The following is a 21,351-nucleotide window of genomic DNA, read 5'->3' as shown; positions in this document are numbered from 1 at the left end:
GAAGTCTCGGTACAACGTTGTCGAGATTGAGGTCCCTGCGATGAAAGGAGAAGTGCAAAGATCGACGTACACAAGAAGCCAAGAAAGAAAGAGAACGAAAGAGTAAAGTGAAAAGGGAAAGGGCGCGAGAGAGAGAAAAGGGGTTCCCAATATTCAAACAGCCGTGACACGTGTCAGCAAGGAAGCGCAACTGACGACACATTTAATGAGACCCATCATGGCAAGGTGCACCATCATTGCATAACCGTCACCTCCCATTAACACGCCGCCCACGCGTTATGGGAACGAGATGACGGTTATGACACATGGCGTCATGATAGACAAGCGTACGCGAAGAGTCATGACTCCTGGTCTAGCTCGACATTAACTCCTCGACCCATGGTCTTTGGAGCTCGGGGGGCTAGTGTACTATCCGGATAACTAAGTCGAGTTCAAGCTCGGTAACACCGCGTGTCTTTACATCGGATATGCGCCGCGTGACATCGGCCAAGACAAGGCCCACTATCTAAACGGATCGTAACCGATCTCAGGCCCAAGGCCCAGTAAAACCCTAATTCATACTAAGGTATGTGCATTACTTATACGAGACCCATACATCCACAAATACTAACTTTAGCATCGGAGTCTCTTTTGCAGGTACCACTCCCACTTGGAACAGCAACCGTACCCAGCGAAGGAAGCTCACCGATCATGCCCAGCAGATCGTCCCTATGACCGATCTCCAATAAGAACAATCAGAATTAAATGTATTCGATTATTTTTTTTACTATAGATTTAATTATCTTTTTTAATTTATTTAAGTTTGCGTGAAATTAATTTCTTCTTCTTCTTCTTTATATATAAATCCAGAAAGAAGATATTAATCACTAAATAGTTGTCGAAAACATGTACCCACAATTATAAGGCTCTCGACTCTATTAAAGGGTATGTGAGTCCTATCCGGTACACATATAAATACAAAGTAATAGCTTTAGAGAGAGGGGAAAAAAAAAAGCATAAAAACAATGGAAGTTACACACATATCTCATTCTCAGGTTTTGGACCACTATTGAAGTTCAAGTAATTCACAGATTTCGTATACAACAGTTACAAATTCCGCGAACGAAAAACTGTATTAAGAACCCATCCCTAATTTGTACCAAATCCGTTATTATATTTTCCAAATTCTTAATTTAACTTTGATCCAATAAAAAATATAAAAAAGCGACTTCGTGACAATCAGCAGCCCTCATAATTGGAATCGAACCAACTTGATTTACTGTCACTTAATTTTTTTTAAAATCTCGATAACATTAAAAAAAAAAAATGAACACTTGACATTGTAGAAGACAATAGAGTTGGAGATGGAGTGAGCGAAGCATGGTGTGTTCCTGTTAGAGAAGAGACAAGAAACAGGAGTTAGAATTTAAGCATGTAAGAAAAGTAAAAAAAAATAAAAAAATAAAAGTAAAAGACAGTAGGAACTCGGAATCTCCAAAGTTTATTCTAGAATAAGCCACTAGTCCTCCGTCACTGTGCTCCACGCCGACCCTCAAAAAAGCTGTGGATGCAAGCGTAGACCTCTTTCTTTCTTTCTTTCTTTCTTCCAAAACCCTTCTGCCACCTGTTTTCACAAGAAAGTTCTTCCCACCCTTTTCTCCTTCTGTTTTGGAACCAACGCTTCTTCGATTATTATATCAAATTCCATCTTGGTGGGTAGCACCCTCTTATTCCTTTGGTCAACTCCGTTTACTATAAATATGACCACTCTTCCTTCTTTCTTCTTCAACTCCGATCACCTTTGAATGGATCATTCTAATTCCAATTCCAATTCCAATTCCAATTCCAACCACATCAACAACAACAATAACAACGGTTTCCTTCATCCCAACCTGCCTTCCCAACCTCCCACGTTGCCATCACGCGCTGCCATGGCTTCAGCTCCCACCTCCGACCCTAAGGTCGTCACCGGCACAGCCGGTTATATCCTCGAGGACGTTCCACATTTGACCGATTACATTCCCAATCTTCAAGTACGTTCCCGTTTTCATCCATCAACCATGCCTTTCTGTTTTTAGTCGCAGAAAAATAGAAACTGAAAGTAGAAAAAATTGAATTTTTGCATAACAAAGTTTTTTTCTCTCCTCTTTTCATTGTTTTTTAAGTTCAATTTCATTTTTTTTTTCTCTGGGTCTAAACGGGCTTACGCTACCGTGAAAAGCTGCTTCTTGGGTAACCGATCAGCGATCGTGTGTTCCTTGTTTTGTTCTGTCTTACCTTTCTCCTCGAACGACACGAATATTTTATCGTTATATAAACTAACGACTTTTTCTTTTTTCTCTTTTTCTTTGCCGACACCGAAAGTTAATAATTGAGAAACTTTCTGTTATCGGCTTCGGATCAAAAATGAATAATTAGTTCAACAAATTTCTTTTTTGGTGTAAATTTTTATCTTCTTTTTAGTGAAAGTAAGTAATGCTATGCTACGCAGCTTTAAGAGGAGAACAAAAATATTGATGGCAATTTACCTAATTTTTTTTGGTACAAGACTAATTAATGTGTGTTGGTGTTGCTGCAGACATACCCTAATCCTTTGCAAGACAACCCTGCTTATTCAGTAGTTAAGTAAGTGTTACTACTTCTTATCTTGGGTTGTAATTACTATTGCTAATTCAGTAATTCCCTTTACTTTGTTGCTTGATTGATGTTTGATGAATTCAATTTTACTTGCCGTTTTCCAGGCAGTACTTTGTGCATGTTGATGACAGCGTTCCTCAAAAGGTTGGTATTGGGTAACCCTTTTAAGTGACAATTTTAATTGATTATTATGAATCGATTTTAAGTAATTAGGAACGAATGGTAACTGTATTGGGTGAATTTTAGACTTTGATCCAAAATTTTGTCATCTAGAGTTGATGGGTTTTATATTTATGTTCGCAGCTTCGACACTGTTACCTACTTACCTTAATTTATATGTCATTCATCTCTTTTTTATTCCGACAGGTTGTTGTTCACAAAGATGGTGCAAGAGGGGTACATTTTAGGCGTGCTGGGCCTCGTCAAAAGGTATGTTTCTATTGTATATGGGTTTATATTTGCGTTAATTGATATGTTGGTACCTTACATTTTATTATGCTCTTCTAAAATTGGATCTTCAGGTGTATTTTGAAGCAGATGAAGTTCAAGTTGCCATTGTTACATGTGGGGGTCTGTGTCCTGGACTCAACACTGTGATTAGGGAATTAGTGTGTGGCTTACACCATATGTATGGCCTGAAGAAAGTTCTTGGAATCAATGTAAGTGAATGTATAAGGCATTTACTCTCTATCTTTCTCTTCTTTCTTTCTTTTTATTGTTATTTTTGGGGTGAGGGGCATTGAAACTCAAAACAAGTTCTGGGCTTGTTTCTTACTAATATCACCCCCTAGCTTTCATTCCTCTTTCTTTTCAAACAAGCCTTATTGCATAAGGGTGGTTATTTATGTGCTAACTTACACTTAACTTAAAAGGGACCAATGCATTATTCTTGTTTTGTGGCAACTAAACAATTTTTTCCTTGTTTGGTGTCACTTTAAAGTTATTTATTCTGGAGTTTATTTTCCACAATAACGATCAATTGCTATCATGCTTATTAACAAATGAAATTGTTGTGATGTGAAGGGAGGATACAGGGGTTTCTATGCTCGCAATACAATCACTTTAACTCCAAAAAGTGTGAATGATATACATAAGCGTGGGGGAACTGTCCTCGGAACCTCACGAGGTGGACACGACACCAAAAAGATAGTTGACAGTATTCAAGATCGGGGAATCAATCAGGTCTGTGTTCTTTCTAAGTTTCTATTTAGCCGTATATCTTTTTGTTTGTGTAGTAAGTACATCAGATTAATATCTCTGAATTTCAGGTTTATATAATTGGAGGAGATGGAACTCAGAAGGGTGCATCTGCAATTTTTGAGGTATCTATCATTTACATGACTCTATCAGACTTGTGGGTTTAGGAGAATGTAAATGAACTTTTTACCAAGATCATTTTGATAATTAAGATCTGTGAAATTATTGATTGAACCTGATTATCCATGCAGGAAGTCAGAAGGCGTGGTCTCAAAGTTTCAGTTGTAGGAATCCCCAAAACCATAGATAATGATATCCCGGTAAGTTTTTTCTTCTTCTACATTGTAGCTTTAAACCCCATTAGCATCATCAATTGATACAAATTATCTGCTGTCTCTTTGTTGCTTAATAGGTTATTGATAAGTCCTTTGGCTTTGACACTGCTGTTGAGGAGGCTCAACGAGCTATAAATGCTGCACATGTTGAAGCCGAAAGTGTTGAGAATGGCATAGGTGTTGTCAAGTTGATGGGTAGAAACAGCGGTATGTTTCTTAGTTAAATGCATATAATGCCTCCACTCACATGCTTAAGGGTTCAATTTTTAATTACGTTCAATAGCCTAAGAATAATGAGAAGCTTATATTTTGTTTCTTATTTAACCTGACAACTTATGCATGCAGGATTCATTGCAATGCATGCTACACTTGCAAGTCGAGATGTGGATTGTTGCTTAATTCCAGAGTCACCCTTTTACCTTGAAGGTCCTGGTGGACTTTTTGAATATATAGAGAAAAGACTCAAAGAAAATGGACACATGGTTATTGTGATTGCTGAAGGAGCAGGACAGGAACTTGTTTCTGAGAGTGTGCAGTCCATGAGCAAACAGGATGCTTCTGGAAACAAGCTTCTTCAAGATGTTGGCCTATGGATATCCCAAAAGATTAAGGTTGGATTCTTATTCATTCTATTTGCATTATTAGATGCCTCTTGATCTTTGTGACTGCATTATCCTCTTAATTTCTTCGTTAAATGTGAACTGAGCTTGTTTTCTTCCTTAAAACCATGCTTATGCTACTATTATTATTAGCTGATCTGTCTTGCTTCACCTACTATCAATGTCACCACTGTTTATATTTTCTAGGATTAAAAATCTATTTGAATACAAGTTTAAAAGAACTTTTTTGAATGTTTCTCTATTAAGACAAACTTCGTATTTTTAGTAAAGAAGCACTCAAAAGTTTTTATAAGCTTGTGTAACAAACTTATATCAGAATATCATTTAAGTGATAGAAATTAGACCTTACAGAATATTTTCTATATTATTATTTTCTGCTGCTTACCTTGAGCATGTTGACCTTCCAGGATCATTTTGCTGAACAGAAGACACTGCCCATAACACTAAAATACATAGGTTTGTAAAGATTAGACTTTCATGGAGTTGTATGTGTGCAAACACAATGAAGGGAGCAATGGCTGAAAGAGTAATGCATTCTTCTCTTTTCTGTTTAACAGATCCAACCTATATGATCCGAGCTGTTCCAAGCAATGCTTCTGACAATGTGTACTGCACACTTCTTGCTCAAAGTGCTGTTCATGGAGCAATGGCAGGTTACACCGGCTACACAAGTGGACTTGTCAATGGAAGACAAACTTACATACCCTTCTATGTGAGTTCATTTGCCATGATACTTGTTTGTTCCACATAATAAATAGGATTTAGGGATTGTATGAATAAACTTCTTTTTAAAAGAACTTCTAGCCAAAAAAATATGAAATAAGTTTCCGTATGTATAAATTAAAAATAAATTTTTGAAGAAACTAATATTAGAGAATTTTTTTATAAATTAACATATGTATAAGCTAATTTTGACTTATATAGAAATTCATCTCTTTTTTTTATTTTTTTATTTTTTTCTTTCTAAAAGTACTTCTAAATAAGTTTATAAGACATTTATTAACATTCAATAACCCTTGTAATAACATTTCATGTTTTGTTTCATTGTTATGCAGAGAATCACTGAGAGACAGAACCACGTAGTGATAACTGACAGAATGTGGGCTAGGCTTTTATCTTCAACAAATCAACCGAGTTTTTTGGGTGCCAAGGGTGTGAATGAAGGGAAGGAAGAAGAACCATCAAATCAGTTACCGGATGGACATTGTTCCAAAGAACTCAGCAGCATTTATCCCGCAGCATGCTAGTTGTTATTGTCATTTTGTGATGATGCGTTATACGTAGTATATATATAAGAAGAGCTATCTTTTTTGCCCTTGTTTGTCAATAAGATGGCTGTGGAAAACCCAAAACTCAGCCATACACGATGAAGATATTAATCAATATGTTGTGTTGTAGTCTGTAACTTTTGAATGAGACTGCTTTATCTGGAAATGAATTTCATTATTAAAAATATCTCATCTATAAGCCCATTATTTGTTATTAGTAGTATAACTCTTCATATATAGACTGTTAAAAATAAATTTACACTACTCAGCCTCTTCGGATTTCAGATAGAAATGGTTAACCAAAAACCCATCTCAATGTTTCTTCTTGCATACTTATCTCGTTAAACGTGTGGAAATGTGTGTTGCCAACATAAAAGACATGCACTTAATGATTCCATTTATGCTCAAATAATTACTATAATATTATCTTTTAATATATATTTTTTTTAATAAATAAGTACAAGTTATGTGTCATTTTATAAATATGTAATTAATAGAAAATATAAACATGTATGATGATATGTAAGTTTGGTTTGAATTGGATTTAATTGATTGTCAAATGTTATTATTATATTAAGTGAACTTCTTCGTCTTGTTCTTATTCGCATAGAAAGCTCCCTGGTCAAAATTGTTGAGCATGGCATGCGATCAACCGAAGGTTTTTGACAACATATGGAAGCAAAAGAAAATAGTTTCTTATATGAATTGCGAGAGAATTGAGATTCCAGAACTTGATGACCATTTTCAGTTTCCAACTTTAGAAGCAGCCTCTCAAGTTTTTGACTTCTAGAAATTAGAAGACGTGTGTGACCAAATGTCTCTCTAGTGCACTACACGAAACACCCACTCTTTCATAATCAAATTTCGTGCTTCATCTAAATTCTACTTAGGTTATCCCATCATGATGATGGAAATACCCAATTGAAATAAATGCGTAATATCAATATGTCATCAATTCAATTCATTCTCGTCAATCAAACAATTTCAAACATTGCGCCATCTCTGTTGCAAATGAAGTTTATGGAAAGCAGTTTTGCTTCTCGAAATAGGGTGTCAATGTGGGTTACCTTCAATTGCAAAAACGGGTAACTTCCCTTTCATAACATAAAAAAACAAGCTAAGCTTAGTCTTAAAAAAAAAAAAACTTAAGCTTGAAAAAAAAAATAAAGAAAGAAAGGGAGTGGTGATAGACAGAAAAAAAAAAAGAAAAAAAGGTAAGACACAGAGAAAATCAACCCATAATTTTTTAAGATTTAACTTCATATAAACTGGGTTTATAAGTAAAATGAATAACCAATGAAAACAACTTAACCCACTCCAAAATATCATATTTAACTTCACATAAACTGGGTTTATAAGTAAAATGAATAACCAATGAAAACAACTTAAATCAGAGGTGTAAAATGAGTTAATTCAACTTAGACCGAACTTGATGAACTAAGGTGTGTAAAGTTGGTTAAATTAGATTAAACCATATATTTGTGAGTCACTTGTTTATTAGTTCAACTGGACTTGTCATCTTATCGATTCGGGCCAAATATATTTATTTATTTATTTAAAAAAATCATTATATTAAATAGGCTTAATTTTTTTGGGACAATATTTACGAGGAAAATTTATTAAGAAATAATTATTTTTATAATTTATGATTTTTAATAAATTTTTAAAAAATTAAAAATACATTAAAGAATGTATTATTATTATTTCCCTTTGTATAATTGATTATTTTTTATTTTATAGATTTCTTATATGTGTTTAATATTGTTCTTGATTAGAATTATAATTTTATTTTAATCACTTACATTCATATTTAATTAAAGAATGTATTATATGGTTATACCATGAAATTCCAATTTTATAATCGATAAATAATTACTATAAAATTTAAAAACTATATTTAAATTTTTTTTGTTTTTTTAAAAGATCATAATGCAAAAAAAATCTACATCTAAAATCAAAATTAATTATTAACTTAATTTTTAAAAGTAACATTAAAAATTCCAATTAACTAGTGCAAAGTTTTATCATTATTTTAAGAATGATAATAAGTTAAATAAGGTCAAATTTTAAATATATTGATCAGACTTGTTTAATAAAATTAAGTTTTATGACCTATTAATTTGTTTAAAACCTTATTTTATGTTATGTTAACAAGTCTGTAAACTTAATTTTAAATAAGTCAACAAATCTATTTTTAAATATGTGTGAGAGTTTTTTTTTTCTTAATTTATACAATAAAAAATAGTTTATTTTATTATTATTAAAATTTAAATTTTGAAAGAAAAAAAAAATTAAAGTAAGAGGGACAACTTATATATACCCATATACAATCATGCATGAACTGTGAAAAAAGAGGATAATCATATATAAAAAAAATTCTAAATATTCTTTATATCCCATTTGAAATAGTCTAAATAATTAATCATGAAAATGAAGGAAAAGAACAAGGAAAAATATTGCTAGTTTATTTTATTTTTATTGAATGAATGGGGCTTAAAAGCTCAAATTAGAAACCACGAAAGAAATTTATTACTAAAGTATCATCTTACAAAGCAAAAGAAAGTATAGAGGGAGGGTGATCAAAAACATATAAACCCTCCTAGTTACAAAAGCAAAGATTGGCCATACAACCAATTACTTGGTTAACTTCTTTAAAAATATGATTACACTAGAATTCTTGCTCTAAATATATCAATTCATTAATAGAATTTACAAGTGTTGCACAATTGTGAGTGTTACAACATATCTCATTGAGAAATTTGACTGCTAGTGTTGAGTTATATTCAATTTTGACATTCTCGTTGAGCTCTCTATTCTTAATAATGAGAATTCCAAAATAGATCACCCACATTTTGGCTATTGCCTAAGCTTGTGACTCCACCACAAACTGCCTCCTTTCTTGTATTCCAAATGACTTCATCACAATTCAACTTGATAGACTCGGGGCTACGGGTGAGAAAATGGGTCGTGGCCTACGGGTCAATTCGTAAAAAATTAGTGGGCTGGACCTATCATGCTAACCCACTAACTCGCCAAGCTTACCCTGCTAACTCGTTGGGCCAAATGACGGGCTGGTCCGTCACAACTTGCCATCCCACATTTGAGGTTCTTGTTAAAAAAATAGTAATTTATAAGTTTGTAATTTGGTTTTGATTTTGTTGTAAGTGAACTAATTTCTATTTGATTTAGTTGTAAGTTTGTAATTTGTTTTTGTTGAACATTTATTATGCACAATATGTATGCATTTTCAATTTCATGTAGTTATATTTATTTATTTGTAGTAATTTTTTTATTTGAACATAAGATACATTTTTTTTGCAATTTTTTTAATGGTATGTGGACTAGCCCGCCAGCCCGCCCTTAGACGGGGCAGGCTAACATTCCCAACCTGTTTTTCAATGATGGGCTAGCTCGACTCGACCTATTTTTTGCGAGCCATTGGCGGGCTAGGCCAAAACGGGTCAGACTGACCTTTTTTGCCACCCCTACCTGTGGGGAAGGAGTTCTATCTAGTAGAAAATGATCTATATGGATCATCCGAGGGTGCTATACTAACTAGACCCTTAAAAACATTGTCAATTTTATTACATCTTTTATATATAGATCTAACTAGTACATACTTACTCAACATGTAAAATGTAAGTTCAGTGAAAATGTAAAAAAAAAAATAGATAATTTGATTTTATTTTAATTACAAATTTATTTATTTATTTATATTGTTAATAATGTAATATATATATATATATATTAAATTTTATTATATTATATAATTAAATAATTTGATTTATTAAACTTAATAATTTTTTTTTATAAATTTAAGTCTAATCTTTTAAATAAATATTTTTTTTAAGATTTAAATTTTACCTTTTTATTAAATAAATCACGTAAAATTTTAAACAGATTAGATACACTCTTATTTAAGGGCTAATGTATTTTCAATCTTCAACTCTCATCATACATTAGCAATAAATATAATTAATTAAAAAATTGAATATATTTTCTTTTTGTGAGATAAGAATTAAAATATTAAAAAGAGGTGAGTATTTTAGAATAAAAAAATAAAAGTAAGTGTGGAATAAAATGAATAAGAAGGTGTTGGGTTTGGGAGCGAGAGAGGGGGTTAGGGCAGAATCAGAATGGGGATCCGATTCGTGTTGATGGTGAACAAGCAAGGCCAAACTCGTCTTGCTCAGTACTACGAATACCTCACTCTCGATGAGAGACGCGCCCTCGAAGGTGAAATCGTTCGCAAATGCCTCGCCCGCAACGAGCAACAGGTTCTTCAATTTCCATTTCAACCACCTAGATCCACAATTCAAATCCATGCATGTGCGATTCAACTATATCTCATTCTTTCTAATTCTCACTCATTAATTTTCCTCATGCTTCATCCACAGTGTTCCTTTGTTGAGCACCGCAACTACAAAATAGTGTATCGCCGCTACGCCTCTTTGTTTTTCCTCGTTGGAGTCGACGACGATGAGGTAAACAAATCCTTTACTCTATGTTCGCCTTTTTTCGATTAGTTCGTCCAAATCCGAGTAAAATCATGTGCAAACTAAGCAACTTTAGAACATGAATAATTGTGTGAAATACTCTAGTTATTAAGTTGTTGCTTATGAAGTTAAGTGTCATCTGCTCTAACACATAAATTGTCTAAAGAAATTGGGAGGATATTTCACTTTGCTGGAAAATATGAACAGACTGAACTGGTGCAATTTTTATATGTATATTACTTTGATTTAGCTCTCCAAAGTGAGTAAGTAATCACAATTGTTGATCAGAAAATTAACAACTCATTTTTTATTTTCTCATCAATGACTTGGATTTAGCTTCTCTATAATGATTTTCATATATACTAGAAAACAACTTTATACAACTGGCTGAAATTTGTTGAAATTCATAAAATTGTCTTGATCTCATTCCTGTACGTAGTTTTCAATAAAATTTGATCAATAAGAAAGTGTTTTTGAAAAAGTGTGTCACTAACACTTTTCAAATAGGTAATCACAGTTGTTGATGAGGAAATCAAAAATCAATTGTTGATATTCTAACACATTTATCATCTGTTTTTTGTGTATGTATATGTAACATCGACTACTGATTTTCTAGTTAACTATCGAGATTACTTATTTTACCCTTTAAAACGAATTGTTTGCTTTAGAAGAACCGGATCAACATTTCTTTTGTGTAAAAAATGTGTTATATTTCAAATTCTTCATGATTTCTTATTCTACCTTCTATGGATAATGTTGCAGAATGAGCTGGCTATTTTGGAATTTATACACCTCTTGGTTGAAACCATGGATCGTCATTTCGGCAATGTGGTAAGTCCTGCATTCCAAACTTCTCTGTTTTCTTCCTTTCTATTTTGAGTGTAGATTCAAGGAGATTTTTTTTGATATTTCTCGTCCAATTGTACTTGCAGTGCGAGCTAGATATTATGTTCCATTTAGAAAAGGCACATTTTATGTTGGAGGAAATGGTCATGAATGGTTGTATTGTGGAGACAAGCAAATCAAATATTCTGACTCCAATTCAGCTGATGGATAAAACATCTTGAAGGAGGAAAAAGAAAGAATGCTCAGTGATTAATGTATCATTGTTGACTCACTGCTTTCAATTTCATTGTGTACAACAAATTAGGACACATAGGACCGCTTGTTTAGGCTTAAAAAAGTGATTTAAAAAAAATGATTTATTTTTAAGAGTGTGAATGAAAATACGAGTGTAACTTTGGTTTTATTTTCCTTGCCCCTTTTATGAATGATTATTCACTTTTCTGTTTATTCAAATGGCACTCGGTATTAGCATAATCCCTGACAATAAGAAAAAAAAAGCTAAATTACTCGGTTGGTCTCCCAAAACTATTTTAGAATTTTCAAGTTGGACCTTGTACTATAGCCTTTTTTAGTCATTTTTGTAATATTTTTTAATTGAGTTCCTAGAGTTTTGAAAACTGCCATGATTTTAAGATGTCAGGAACTAATTTCAAGACTTATAATGCTCAATAATCTTATATTAAATATGAATTTTATAAATTTAATCGTTAGATTGAAAGTTTTTTATTTTTAAATTATATATACAAAATTGTATATTAATTCAAGATGATTTGATATTTTATTTTTATAAAATAAAATTAATATAATATATTTATTTTAAAATATATTAAAATTTAATTATTTTGATTATTTTCAAGTTGTTGTTCAATTTTAAAAAAAATTGATATAAATATATAAAATTATATGAATTTTCAATTTAACGGTTGGATATATAAAATTTACATCTAATATGAAATTATTGAACGGTGTAATATTTAATAAAAGTTACACCCGTATTATTATAACCCTTCTTTTATATATATATATATATATATATATATATATATATTTATATTTATATTTATTTATTTATTTATTTTTTAAAAAAAAGTAGTAAATCTTGCTCAAGTGCCATGCCTTCCGTGAAGTAAATGTCAATGCAATTTTACCTTTAAATCAATATAGTGACACGTTATATTAGTTGATTTCATACTCAAGAATTTAAATAATTATTAGAATCAGTTTAGTGATGAGACTTAAAAGTAATTTGCATAAGATTCTAAGTTCGACTCCTATTATCGTAATGTAATTCGGATGAATAAAAAAAAATACTCATGAACCTAAAATAAAGCTTCAATTTCCTTGAAAAATGGGAATGGATCCTAAACAAATGCGAACTGTATCGAGTGGTTGTCCTGTTCGAATCATTTTTACTTGGCAATTTCGTTTAAAGGAAAACGGGAGAGAAAAAAATAGCTTCATATCCAAAGTGATATCAATAATATATTCAAGGTTAAAACCCTTATTTGGTCTCTTATAATATTTTTTTTATTTTAATTTAGTCTCATTTTAATTTTTGGTTTCAATTTGGTCCTTAATAATTTAAATTATTGCAATTTGAGACTCCTGTCTAAATGATTTCAACGGAGTTAACTGTTGGTCACGTGGATGCCAGGTGGATGCCACATAGGTGGACGCCAAATTTCATGAATACACCTGAAATCAGAACTGCCCGTTCTAAAACCAGAACGGCCCGTTTTGATTGTACATGTTATGTGTTAATTTTGTAACTAGAACGGGTTGTTCCAAATGCAAATTTAACACACCATGATTGCATCAGAACGGGCCGTTCTGAAACAAGAACGGGCCGTTCTGGTATTAGAACGGGCCGTTCTAAAACGCCAACTTCATGCATGCGTTGCCCAAAATGCTGCAATGTAATTCAAAAATTGAAAATAAAAGTTCATAACATATCATAAATTCAAAGACAGAAACATGGTTCAGAAACTGAAAACAAAAATTCAGAACATAACATATACTAAAAAAGTTCAAAGAAATTATTAAGAAAGGAAATCATCTAGGTAACGCTGAAGGAAAACCCTAAGCCACAAAAATTCAGGTTGTACCTCTTCAAGAATAGATTGTTCTTGTTGGAGTACATCGTCAATGACTTCAAGGGGAAACATCGTTTCGTTTCATCCTTGACTGTATAGTGTCAATTTGGTAGTAAGTGGTTCACTCCAGTTTGACTAACAATGAAATAAAACCTACTATCATTGTCCTTAGTGATACACTACATCGTCCTTAATGATACACTGTATAGGCCAAATATTTAGCAATTGAAGTTATCAATCTCCATTGACAATATTACCAAATCTAGTATTTGAAATGCTTTGTACCTTGGGTCTTTTTCCTTGCACGATTCACAATCGTGAACTATAATTATCGACTATTTTGGAACCAGAACGGCCCGTTCTGAAACTAGAATGACCCGTTCTGGTTACACTATTAGTGTGTTAATTTTGCATCTGGAACGGCCCGTTCCAGGTACAAATTTAACACACCAAGAGTGCAACCAGAACGGGCCGTTCTGGTTTCAGAACAGGCCGTTTTGGTTCCAGGTGTATTCAAGAAATTTGACATGCATGTACGTGGCATCCACTTGGCATCCACGTGGCCAATAATTAACTCCGTTTAAATCATTTGAATGGAAGTCTCAAATTGCAATAATTTAAATTATTGAAAACTAAATTGAAACAAAAAATTAAAATAAGACTAAATTAAAATAAAAAAATATTATAAAAGACTAAATAAGGGTTTTAACCTATATTGAAAGAAAGACAGACTCAAAGCTAAGCCACTGTTTTGGGTAAGCACGAAGCATTAACATGTTATGCAGTCGCATTGGATCTATGTTTGAAGTAAATCTTTAGTACTCTTGTAATACTCATTTCTTTGACATTTATTTAATATTCTTAATTTGATAGTATTTTTTTACAGGAGCTTAGTATTTTTGTTAAAAAGAGTGACGAAGAATTTTTTTATGCACAAAATAGAACACACTCTGGGAGTGTTTCCATCTCTCAGTGCCCTGAGGACACCAATTCTCTCACAAAATGGAACTTTCCCATTATTTATAGAAACATGCTGATAGGAACTGATAGTTAGGGACAGTCAATCGTAGAAAATAACTGCTGCTAGTTATACATTAGAAATATACATATGATTCAAGTAGGATATGTAATTAGGAGTGTGAAGTTATTTTAGATTTGTGAGCATTTGGCAAGTATACCAATTGATATATATAATAATAATTATTTAATAAAATTTTGGTACTAAACAGAAAATTTAATAAAAATTTAGAATTGTTCAATAGGAATTTGATGGAAATAAAATAACGAAGTAATTGTGAAGAATTTAAATTTAAGATGAGAATAGTCATAGATTTGATTCATTAACTTTTTTATATAAATCCTCTTAATTTTTCAATTAATATTGAAATTATATAGCTAATTTGATAATTCATAATTATATTTAAACCCTAATTTCATAGATGAGAAATTCTAGATTTAAGAAAAATTTTAATTCTTTGATAATTTTTATTAAATAATCATGCATTAAAATCAGGGATCAAAAGTTGGTTGATAAGGTTTATCTAAATTGCTAATAAATGTTACCAAAGTTTCATTTAGGTCATAATTTAAATAAATAAAAAGGTTTCCCAACCTCAATAAAAAAATTATAAAATTATGTATTGGTTGATTAGGCCACAACAAACATTAAGTACAAGAATAAAATGATTAACCGAATAACAATTTTATTAAATAAAAGCACAAAAAAATTACATAATTTTAATAGTTACCTCAATATCTAACTGTATAGACTTAGTCATTTATGACTAAGGATTACACAACAAAAGAATGATCTTTGAATGATCCATGTTATAAGAGTAACCTCACAAGAACTCTCTAATCTCTTTAGAATTATGCTAACAAAAGTATTGATGAATTCATAAATCTCTAGAGACCCTATTTTTTATAACATTTTCTGATGGACTTTTTATTTTTAGGTTAGATGTGCTTACTCAGAGCGTCCATGTAGCTCACTCCGAGTGAGCTTGTACGTGCTTCTAAGAATGCTCCTTGACTTTAACCACTCAAAGTGCTCATGATAGCTCTTAAAGAATTGTGTTGACTCAGAGGATCCAAATAGCTTGTTCTGGATGCTCTGAGCGAGCTAGTGTAGTCCTTGTAGGTTGTTCTCTGACTTCACTTGTTTAGTGCACCCTTGTGGTAGCTCTAAGCTAATTTCACGCACTTTAAGTGAGTATCCTACTCGCTTTAAGCGAGCTAATCATCATCTCTAGTTACTCTTTGACTTAGTTCATTTTGAGCTTTGGTTTGGTCACTTTGAATGAATTTTACTCACTCTGAACGAGTCTTCTGTGTGGCTGAGCTATAGATGTCCTTTGATATTTGTAGTTTTCAAATTGTTCTTTTCCTATGTTCTAACTAAATCAAAGAAAAATATTTAAAATATATAATATTTAAATAATTAAATTTTAATTAAAAATTAACTCCAAACTAAATGTTTTATAACCAAAACAAGATTTATAAGCATTAATTATATTAATAACTGTCTAAATTAAAATATATATGCATATTTGATGATTATTATGGACATAGAATACTATGTAGGAGACTTTTGTAAATGGGAAGTGTACTGTTGTAACTGTGTAATAAGAGATTTTGTCATTAGAACGACAAGTATTCCTGTATCATGTGCGATTATATAGATCAATATTGTCTTTTTATTACTTTTACTAATTGATGTTCTATTACATGCCTTGTTCAAACTATTTTTGCTCATATAACCAGCTCAAGGGTTATCTAACAATATTCTCGCCCATAACATTCACCTTTTCCTCAAGTTGCATAGCAAAGGTAGCTAAACAAAGTTCAATTGGAATTTCATTTGTTTGAAGTGTGATGATCAAATCAATTTTTTTCCTTTGTCCATGATGGTATTGATACAACTTGGCTAAAAATAATTTGAATTTTGTATTGAAATGCCCTTGTTTTACAATTTTGAACCTGAATTAATCAATATAATTAGACAGCAGCTGGACATCCACCCTTTCTAGGATCACTCACGGCTGTTAGGGTGCCATGCTTTGTATATGAATTGGTGTTTTCACCAATTTTCCTATTAATGTTCATAGGCGTTTTGAGAGTATGGACAATAAGCTGAGTGACAGCGAGTGCTTGAGACTCATTCAGTTGATGACCTCTCTCTTCTAGGAAAAGCCTACTTTCTTCTGAAAACTCAATGTGATTACCATCACGAGCAATCAAGTTCTCATAGAGGACTATATTTGGTATTAGCTGCATTAGATAAAGATCCGAATTAGATTGTAGTTTGGAGCATAAGACAGCAAGAAAGATTAGTTAGTACCTTGGGATAGATCCTTGGTCTCAAAACTGCATCCAAGGGTTTCATTCCCAAGATGTAATGATTAAGAAACACTTGAGTTACTGCTGCAATAATGTTCATTCCACCACTGCCTCCAAGTACCCCAACCAATTGGTCATCCTGCAAGAGGAAGGTTCACTTGTAAGAATCCTTACTCTCCAAATGTAAAGATGTTACTGTTTTTTCTTGGTTACAATTGAAGGCACAGAGGTTTGATCATATGACCTCTTGCAATATGACCTCTTGCAAACCTTTCAAATTCCTCACCTCAAAACCTTTCCTAATGGCTTGCTAAAGTTCCATTTTGTATTGAAAAAACTATTGTATCCCCCAAAAAAACCTATCAAATTGCAGCCATTTGTAGCAAAATTCACAATGAGCAAACTACAGGCAATACCTTTGTGATGATAAGAGGAGTCATAGAAGACAATGGTCTTTTGTTTGGTTCAATAAAATTTGCTGGAGCTGGAGGTAGTTTATCAGGGGATATATCAGTTGGTGTAGAGAAGTCATCCATCTCATTGTTGACTAAAATACCTGTAGAAGTCGAACGAAGCCCAGCTCCGAAATGATAGTTTACTGTTGTTGTCAGTGATACAGCATTTCTATCAGCATCCACAATGCACATATGGCTTGTTCCATGATCTCTAAGTTGACTCCACCTGCTCAGCATGGTTATGAATAACCTTTTGTTAACAACTTAGTGAATTTCAACATACTCACTTCGATACTTTTTATAATACACTATCATTTGTTTCTTATAAAAAAAATTGGAGGTAGTATTGAGCATAAGAGAATGTTTTGGTTCAAATCACCATTCACCACTAGTGAACCTCACCCGTTCATATAGTACTCTGGAGGGAAAGTAGTGTTATCAAGTATCTTTTGCCGAATATTTTTGGCAAAAGATGGGGAAAGCATTTTGGATATAATATCATCAATGTTCTCAAAGTTGGGGTCACCCAAGTTCATTCGAACTGCAAACATGTGTTTCATAGCTTCTATTAGTCGATGTAGACCAAGATTTCCCCTTGCAGCATCAAGACTTCCGTAACTGTCCAAGATGTTCAGAAGCTGTTCATAACAATTATTAGAATATAATGACATACAGCAAGTAAACAAAAAAAAATGAAACGAGAAAAACTGTAGCAGCATTCTGTATTGATATTACATGTTGGTTCCCATGCTTTGTTCTGTTAGAGATATAAAACTCATTCATATGTTAGACTAATGAAACTAACATGGTTTTTTTTGTCTATGGATATGGTTTACGTAATGTTCCATAAATAATAATTAAAGACTAATCTGTACTTACTCGAGATGACTTCCACTAACCAAACATTATTTTAACAAGAATGACATATTCCAATTATAACAAAGAACTGAAGAAACTAGCATGTTTGTGACATCATGACATGTTCTAATTGTTGTACCAGGCTATTTCCATGTTTTCAGTAATATGAGAGGATAATGTCAATATTTCTACATGGAAATAGCATGTAGAAAAGAAGGGATAGGAATTTACACACCAGAGAAAGAGCAAGTGTTCCAGATGAAGGAGGTGGCATTCCATGTAATGTGTATCCCATCACATTCACAGTCATTGCATCTGTTATTTCCACCTTGTAATTGCGTAAATCCTCCATTGTTAAAATCCCACCAGCATCTCTGACATCCTTGACTAACTTTTCACCAATGGTTCCATTGTATAAAGCTTGTGGCCCTTGCTCTGCGATGATCTCCAAGCTGCGACCGAGTTCCACATTCCTGCACGTATCCCCTCCCTTCAACAAAATTCCATTGGGAGCATATAGTTCTCTTAACCCAGGATCATTCATTATCTTATTTGCATCTTTTGCCATGTAACTTCCAAGAGTAGGAGACACCACAAATCCGTTTACAGCTAGTTCTATAGCTGGTTGGAATAAGGTCTTCCAAGGCAATCTTCCATGCTTCAACCAGGCTGCATGAAGGCCAGCTAACTCACCAGGAACTCCCATTGACAATGCACCTAAGGTCTTATCTGTAGGATTGTTCTGATACATATCCTGTTCATTGACATTCGCATATATACACAAATGTAAGCTGCACTGTTGTAGATTTCCGTGAATCAAAATGAATGATCATTATGAAATATTATTTGTTAGCATTCAACATGTCCAAGTAAACAACAATAGATGTCAAGCTTAATCTATTTAAGGTCTGCTCAGATAAATTTCTCCAAAAATACTTTTAGAAGAAGAAAAAATGAAATAATTTTTTCTAAAAAATTAAGATTAGCTTATGCTTAAGTTAATTTGTAGAACTCTTTTGTATTAGCTTTTTTAAAATATGTTTTTAACTTATGTATAAACTAATTTTAACTTATAAAGAATATAATTTTTTTCCCCTTCTACTAAAAGTACTTGCAAACAAGTCTACCCTCACAAGTCTTATATCTTATAAGCAAATGTTAATTTGGTCCAATTGCTTTAGTAATGTCAAGCATGAGGTTTAACAACTTTAACGGTTTAGCAGAAAAGTTAACTTGAAACCTGTGAAGCAGCCAATGGAGCAGTTTCTCTCATGTCAAAGGCTTGGGTTTGGGATGTTGAAGAAGATCGAACCACCATGAAAGAGCCACCTCCTATGCCACTTGATGCTGAGAAAACAACACCAACGCATAATACAGTCGCCACTGCAGCATCAACCGCATGTCCACCCTGCCTAAGCACTGAAACACCAACTTCAGAACATCGAGCATCATCAGCAGCAACAACTCCCACCTCCGATTCAACAATTTGTCCCTGGTTAGATCTCATTCCCTCATTATGTTTGTCTGCACCTGATAGTATCCCATAACTAGTGTTGCCTCTCATTACTAGTCCAACAACTGAAGAAAAAAAAATTATGATATACATTATTAGATATGGTTTATCGATAGCAATATATGATAATCAAATTGCGTTAGGGTGAAACAGATGATTCAGCACAGATGTTCAACATTCCAGTCACCCTAGAATGTATAACTTTTCGATATTCTGTACTTGGAATGTATAAGTTTTCTATATTCTATACTTGTTTTTTCAAATATCCCATATACTTAATTCAAATTATTAGGGAATTTGTTCGCACAATCTTCATCTTGAAAATTAGGAGAATTAAGCTATACTTAAAATTATCTTTGTCTCTTCGAATTGATGTTGGTGGTTTCTCAATTTACTCTTTAGTTAAAGTAATTATTATAAAATTAATAAATTTAACGATTAATCATTTATATGATAATATAAAAATCTGTACCCCTGTCAGTGAATTCTAACCAAATTCCTTTTTTTTTTGGACCCCTTAATCAATGACTTCAAAATTCATGCGTCAAAACCATTCATCCCAGACAAAATGTCATCTTTCGACTTTCCCCGGTATGAATATGGAGAACAAAGTGAATGAACACAACTTACAAAAGAGGGTCATTGTATATTTTGATTCTAAGTCCAATCTGGTGGTGAATTGCAAGAACTTGATGGAAGGTGCTTTATGACAAATTCTTTTTTCTTCGGAAAATTAGTCCCATACATAAAAAGAGAAATGAACCTAAAATGGAACTTACATGTGACAGCCACGAAGACACAGAGGAACATCTTGAGTTTATGTTTCTTAGTCAAAACATCGTCTTGTAACAACAAAGGAGAATCCATGATGGTGTGCTGAGTGCTCCACAAGGACGATGATAGTGTTGTGTTGGAGCACCCCAGTTCAGTTGAGAAGCAGTTAATGAAATGGGTGCCTCTCTGACCGGTGAATGTTCTCAATTTCTCATCTCAATAGTTGGAATTGAATTGCAGTTGGAAGCACACCCTAAACTTCTTATAATGTTCTCACGTCATCTTTTTGTTTTCTTAAGGATTTATTTAACCAATTGCATCAATTTCACGTGGCGTGTGTTTTAAAGAAAAGCTATTGGTGTTTGATATGAATATATTTTGGGAATAAGATAATATAAAGCTATGCATTCCATGATGATGGGCGTTCAGATAATTTTTTAATAATAAATACCCAGTTCAGGTCCAGGTTCAGTGAAGGTTACAAAGAGAAAATAAGACGTTTATGGTAGTTTGTGGCACTGTGGTGTCATGGTGTGGCACTGGATTTCTCTTAAGTAGGGATTAGTCGATGACGATTCATGTATCAAATATGCATTTTAAGTTGAATTTTAGTACGTCTGAATGTCAATTTTAAGTTCAAATGTGGCGTTCAAGTTTCAATGAAGTAATCGCGTGAATGCAACAAATTCCATGATAAGTGTTGGTTGTTAAGACACACACGCCATTTAAAACATTACTTTTAAATTTTAAATTTTAAATTTTAAGATAAGATGTTTTATTTTTAAATTAACTTTTACCTTTTAACTTTTATAGTTTTAAATAAATCATTTTAATTCCTATACTTACATTTTAAATCCTTTTTAACTTTTGTTGATTTTTTATTATTTATAATTATGTCTCTTTTATGTTAATATGATAAATATTTTCACTATGTTTTACAA

The 21,351-nt window shown here is 32.6% G+C and overlaps 3 protein-coding genes across 3 annotated transcripts; 2 read left to right on the top strand and 1 right to left on the bottom strand.

The window, feature by feature from the left end:
* Nucleotides 1-1,483: 1,483 nt before the first annotated feature.
* PFK1 (phosphofructokinase 1) lies at nt 1,484-6,221 on the top strand. Its single transcript, XM_020365959.3, has 13 exons — nt 1,484-2,012; nt 2,558-2,604; nt 2,721-2,760; nt 2,983-3,045; nt 3,138-3,275; nt 3,640-3,798; nt 3,885-3,938; nt 4,065-4,133; nt 4,226-4,355; nt 4,494-4,759; nt 5,176-5,224; nt 5,326-5,480; nt 5,824-6,221. Exons 1-13 carry the CDS (start codon nt 1,785-1,787, stop codon nt 6,013-6,015), a joined length of 1,590 nt encoding a protein of 529 aa, XP_020221548.1. The 5' UTR covers nt 1,484-1,784; the 3' UTR covers nt 6,016-6,221.
* Nucleotides 6,222-10,120: 3,899 nt separating this feature from the next.
* LOC109804018 (SNARE-like superfamily protein) lies at nt 10,121-11,781 on the top strand. The gene is made up of 4 exons (XM_020365755.2): nt 10,121-10,313; nt 10,434-10,520; nt 11,295-11,363; nt 11,465-11,781. The coding sequence occupies exons 1-4, from the start codon at nt 10,173-10,175 to the stop codon at nt 11,597-11,599; spliced, it is 432 nt and encodes a 143-aa protein (XP_020221344.1). The 5' UTR covers nt 10,121-10,172; the 3' UTR covers nt 11,600-11,781.
* A 4,520-nt stretch (nt 11,782-16,301) lies between these two features.
* Nucleotides 16,302-20,955, bottom strand: GGT4 (gamma-glutamyl transpeptidase 4). The gene is made up of 7 exons (XM_020366136.3): nt 20,416-20,955; nt 19,364-19,701; nt 18,359-18,877; nt 17,668-17,903; nt 17,227-17,491; nt 16,812-16,949; nt 16,302-16,741 (listed from the first exon to the last, which is right to left on the bottom strand). The coding sequence occupies exons 1-7, from the start codon at nt 20,501-20,503 to the stop codon at nt 16,469-16,471; spliced, it is 1,857 nt and encodes a 618-aa protein (XP_020221725.1). The 5' UTR covers nt 20,504-20,955; the 3' UTR covers nt 16,302-16,468.
* Between the last annotated feature and the right edge of the window lie 396 nt (nt 20,956-21,351).

The sequence above is a fragment of the Cajanus cajan genome, chromosome 1, assembly GCF_000230855.2.
Source record: "Cajanus cajan strain Asha chromosome 1, NIPB_CcT2T_4, whole genome shotgun sequence".
NCBI lineage: Eukaryota > Viridiplantae > Streptophyta > Magnoliopsida > Fabales > Fabaceae > Cajanus > Cajanus cajan.
This window is presented reverse-complemented; position numbering and strand designations above follow the sequence as displayed.